Raw genomic sequence first — 5,248 nt, 5'->3', positions numbered from 1 at the left:
ATCACATTTGTTTTTTTTTTACACTTTCTACTCTGTATCAGAAAAAAATTATTAAAGGCAAATCAAATTTCGTCAAGTCCAAACTACGCCATAACCCGACCAAATGACGTAGATCTGCCATCTGCCTATGCATCAATTTCTCAGATCTCAATTAAATACTGGAACCTTAGAAAAAAAAACTTTTTGACTCTTATGGTTTCTTGCCTTTGACGTTTAACTAAATTGCTGCTTGCTTTTTGCTTTCGTAAACGTTTTATATGAAACATAACAAATACTAAATATTATGCAAACATTTTTTGATGATATTCCGATTTTCGACTACTGAAACTTTTTAAAAAACAATGTAAACCAGTTCGAGTAAAATTGGCACTAAGCTATTGCTTAAAATAATGAAGCAAGTGCATTTTTTGTATGATGTTAATGATAGTAAGTTTTAAAAAATACACAAACGAGAAATAAACGAAATTACTAAACCAGGGGTTTCCAATTTTATCAGCCTATGGCACACTTTCAAGTTTAGTATTCTGTTGCGATATCCTAAAAAATATCCCCTTGAAATCCTAGCTTCATATTTTGCATTAGGGGAATCCCCCCCACCCCACCCCTTAATCTAGGTACACTTTGGGGACCCCTGCTCTAAATTGTACCTATTTCAGGAGCAAGACGGATGTACTACACGACATCATAGCGACCGGACCAAGGTGCTGCAAGTCCCATCTATGAGAGAACAACTTCGGAGGAAGAAAAAATTGAGACACATGAATAAGACAAATATGACCAAAAAAATGTTTATAGTGCTAGTTTCCTAATTTTAAACAGAAATATACTTTTGTATAAAGAAGCTAATTTCATTAAGTTTATTCATCTATTTTCCATTAAATATCCATAAAAAGTTTATCAGAACAGCAAAAGCCAGCAAAAGGACAGTCAAGCCGCTTAGAAAAAATATTGCTATTCTTATATTAAAGGCACTATAGAATTATGATAAATAAAAATTCTACTTTCAAATTTTTTCATTCATATTTGAAAAATCACCTAACCGCACGCCACACTTCAAACTTCACACCTAAAAGTAGGTTTATAATTTTGCTATAACAGGCGAACTGGTTAAAATGATGAGAATTTTCGGACTCCACGCCGTTAATATCTAAACCAATGTACGCCTAGTTTATAAAATTTAGAGCACTTGTTGCACATGTTCATGACATACGGGTACGACACCGCGACCGCAACTCCACCAGCGGTCGTCTGCCTGGTGGTCGGCAGACCCCTCTTCGGAGGGGCGATTACTCGCCCCCCAGGCTGAACAGAGGCCCCAGTGCGGGCTTGTCTAGGCCATTCCTCTCCTTTTGTCGCGATGCGCGGGAGCACGTTGCGCATCACGACTCTCGCGGGGGCTCGGTGCAATGGGTGACGGCTTCCCCTTGCCGTCACCCTGAGGTCACGCCGTTGTGGGCGCGACGTCTCCGCCTGGGCCGTCTTCTAGAGTCGAGCGCCTCCCTTTCTCTCGTGCGCTCGGCCTCTTCCTTGGCAGTCATCACCTCCTCTGCGAAGTGTTCGACCGCCCTCCACTCCTCCTCACCGCACAGCATCGAGCGGATCAGTGCTGGCAGTGAGATGTCATTGCCAATGACAGCCCTGAGGGCCGTCCGTTGTCCACTCCAGGAGGGACAGGCCGTCAGGGTATGCTCAGCCGTGTCCCTATCCGCGTCGCAGTGATGGCAGCTTGTTGTTTCCTCTCTTCCAACGATCTCGCAAAGGTACCGACCGAAGCATCCGTGCCCGGTCAGTACCTGTGTCAGTCGGAAGGAGAGGGCGCCGGTCTCTCTGCTGATCCAGTCCCTTAGCACTGGGCGGATGGCCAGTACTAGGTTGACACTCGCTTGCGGCTCTTGCAGCCGTTCCTCCCATAAGTCTATGACACGCTCTCGTGCATTGTCCCTCCACCGACGTACGGCGTCTGGTAAGAGGTTGCTGCCCCCCGCGCGAAATGCTGCCCCCCGCGCGAAATGAGTTATGACCTACGAATAATAAAAACTAAGGAAAAGTAACTCCGTCAAAAACATGCTCCACAATACTTGTCAAAAAAGTGTACCTTAGGTACACATTTCAATACATTTGCAATATTTAGGTGACCTTGAGGCTTGAGCGGTACTAGACTGACGTTACATGACAGATCAAATCTTATAGGTATCTAATCTAATATCTTGATCTAATAAGGTATTCATAATATTTTTTATGTGATTTCAAAATTGTGTACAGCGTCTACTCTTTTTTGATAAGCGCCTATATTTTAGGTTAGGTTAAAAAAAATTGCATCTCCAAAAAACTGTCTAAAAATATTAAAAGCAAAAAACACTTTAAACGCCTTTTCTTTCAAATAGCTTTTTTACTTTATGTAAGTTTGCCTTTCCAGTGACGATAATGATAATGTTTTAACTATACAATGCTCAACTAAAATAACATTTAATACAAAACCACACATACTGTATTGATAGACAACTTTTTGCAGTTTTTTTTTTTATTTCAGTAGAAAAAAAATTTGAAAGTGCTAGTAAAAAAGTTAATTGAAACAAGTTTTGACTGACCTTGTATAAGAATATTCACTTTGATCTAAGTACTGACTAAAATCCTTACAAATAGACTAATTTGTGTTTAAGTTTGTTACGCTTTTACAGGATTAATAATAAAAAAATCACGAAATTAAAATTTTTATATAAAAAAAATACAAATATCATAGTAAAAACAATATTTTAAAAACGCGCTAACCGCCATGAAAGGATTTTTCAAAATTTCACCCAAAGTTGTAAAATAAGGAATCAACCATTTGTTTCGGAGTCCTGATTCACATGAGCAAAGCCGTGGTGATAAGGTAAGTAATGTTATATTACATCATCAAAGTTTCGTTAAATAATCCTTAAGTTGCCACAAAATGTATGGTTCTCAGGTAATAAACATATTTCTTAGCAAACGAAGTTGCGTGCCATTTTTATTACTATCAAAATAGTAAAATAAGTTTTGGTTTCACCCTGTATATTCTCTATCAACAATAATTATAAGGTCGTGGATGTTTTGTTGGTCGTCACTAGCGGATCAATCGTCGGTATGTTCAGATGTTTTTTTTTTAATTTTTGACATAAAAAATCTACAAAAATAATAAAAAATATTTTTTATATTACTTATTATTTTTGTAGGTTTCATCTCTAATCTTCTTTTTTTCTTTTGGTACGTGTAACGTGTTGAAAGCATTTATATTTTATAATATTTACACTTCGACTAACAACGTTTAAATATTATTATTATCAAGGGGTTTAAATGCTGTTGCTTGTTGCTTTATGAACATTAAGATCCGAAGAGTAACATAAAATTGACTGCTTTCCAACAAACAAGGTTAAAAGTAGCCATTTTTAATAGGTAGCCGCAATTTCAAATTAGATTGATATTAATGTTTACCATTTCAATCTGACAAATACCTTATCGTTGTGCCCTCTTGACTTTATGTTAATTACTTACTTTATTTACTTAGATAAATATAATTTTAACATACATTTGTATTTCACTAATCTAAAACTTCAGAGAAATTAATTTCGCAAAATTTCCACGAAGCTATAAAAAATACAACAGGTAAAAATTTACAACCGATCTCTCTCCTTCTCTCTCAACTCTCCTTTTTTTGAAGTTGGTTAAAAATAATTTCATACAACATAAAGTAATAAAATCCCGCTTAAATTCGAGAACGGCTGAATTTATTTAATTCTTATGTGAACAGTCCAGTGAAGGTTTAGGAGGGACGTGCTACGAAGTTCACCTTTTTTTTTATGAAATAAGGGGCAAACGAGCAAACGGGTCACCTGATGGAAAGCAACTTCCGTCGCCCATGGACACACGCAGCATCAGAAGAGCTGCAAGTGCGTTGCCGGCCTTTTAAGAGGGAATAGGGTAATTTTGGAGGGTAGGGAAGGGAAGGGAATAGTTGAGGGTAGGGAAGGGAATAGGGTAGGGGTTAGGGGATTGGGCCTCCGGTAAACTCACTTACTCGGTGAAACACAGCGCAAGCGCTGTTTCACGCCGGTTTTCTGTGAGAACGTGGTATTTATCCGGTCGAGCCGGCCCATTCGTGCCGAAGTATGGCTCTCCCACCTGGTCATCTACTTTATTTTTTTATTTACAGAAAATGAAGGTGCTCGCAATAATACTATTCGTTGGCTGCGTTGCCGCCAATCCGATTGCGGACGATGACAAGAAACCTATTGTGATTGACGAGAGATTCTACCCAAAAGAATGGGAGGTCTACAAAAGTGACCATGATATAGTCAGCATCCTCGTACCATTAAACTCCATCAATTTTGAGGAAGATACACCGGATGAGAAGGAAAGCAATGTCGTTATGTTCTTTTCTGAAGCTGACATTGTAGATGGCAAACGAGTGGACAAAGGCGTATATGTATTCCAAAATAAGGTGGCAACAAAGGTTTTAGATAATGGCAGAGATATGGCTGCTTCGGGAGATGACAGCAGACTAGTATTCATAGCCGCCAGCGATGGACTTTACGTGTACAAAGAGGAAACAAAAACCGCTGAAAAATACGGCACAATCAATGATGATATCATCGGTTTAGCTAAAGATAAATCTGGTGATGTTATCTACATTCTAACAGCCAATAAGGAAGTGTACAAAGTAACTGACGACGGTAAAGCTAAAGAAAAAATTTTAGACAAAGCGGATCAAATCGTTCTGGATTATGAAAGTAATCTTTATTATACTAGCGATAATAAAGTATATGTCCTTAAAGGTAACGATAAGAAAGAAATAAATATACCACAGGGTGCTGTTACCTTGATTAAGCCACCATACGTGCTGGACGAAGGTGTACCTTGTGTGGTAGACGATAAAGCCTACATCGTGTACCCTAATGGTACCAGCGAAGTGTACGGAGTGGAATTCAAGCCAAACTTTAAGCCAACAGCTTATGCTATGGAAGCTGCCTTATTACAATATCATGCTCACGACAAAGCTATTTACGAATATAATTTGGTTAAAGTCATTGAAGAAAACATAGTCAGTTTGGACAGTGTGTTTGGCGATAAGAAAAGTGAGCTGCGCTCTATAGCTACAAGCAAAAAAACTTTCAACTGAATTGCTAAAAATAATCTAGATAGCGGTTTCACAGTAAGACAGGACTTTACTAAAGAAGATCACATTTTCATTGCAAGAGTATTATGAAATTAAAATGTTATCTGATTGAAA

The 5,248-nt window shown here is 38.3% G+C and overlaps 2 protein-coding genes across 2 annotated transcripts; one reads left to right on the top strand and one right to left on the bottom strand.

Moving 5' to 3' along the window:
* Positions 1–1,430: 1,430 nt before the first annotated feature.
* On the bottom strand, positions 1,431–2,775 carry LOC121738242. The gene is made up of 2 exons (XM_042130192.1): positions 2,770–2,775; positions 1,431–2,021 (listed from the first exon to the last, which is right to left on the bottom strand). Exons 1-2 carry the CDS (start codon positions 2,773–2,775, stop codon positions 1,431–1,433), a joined length of 597 nt encoding a protein of 198 aa, XP_041986126.1.
* A 287-nt stretch (positions 2,776–3,062) lies between these two features.
* LOC121738152 lies at positions 3,063–5,248 on the top strand. Its single transcript, XM_042130039.1, has 2 exons — positions 3,063–3,103; positions 4,172–5,248. The coding sequence occupies exons 1-2, from the start codon at positions 3,068–3,070 to the stop codon at positions 5,135–5,137; spliced, it is 1,002 nt and encodes a 333-aa protein (XP_041985973.1). The 5' UTR covers positions 3,063–3,067; the 3' UTR covers positions 5,138–5,248.

Source organism: Aricia agestis, chromosome 22 (assembly GCF_905147365.1).
Source record: "Aricia agestis chromosome 22, ilAriAges1.1, whole genome shotgun sequence".
In the NCBI taxonomy this organism is placed as follows: domain Eukaryota; kingdom Metazoa; phylum Arthropoda; class Insecta; order Lepidoptera; family Lycaenidae; genus Aricia; species Aricia agestis.
Note: the sequence above shows the minus strand (reverse complement) of the source record. Positions and strands in the feature narration are given on the sequence as shown.

Coding starts and splice junctions, on each gene's coding strand:
- LOC121738152 (XM_042130039.1), top strand. CDS start 3,068: ATGTTTTGTTGGTCGTCACTAGCGGATCAATCGTCG. Junction 3,104..4,171: donor CACTAGCGGATCAATCGTCG/GTATGTTCAGAT, acceptor TTTTATTTACAG/AAAATGAAGGTGCTCGCAAT.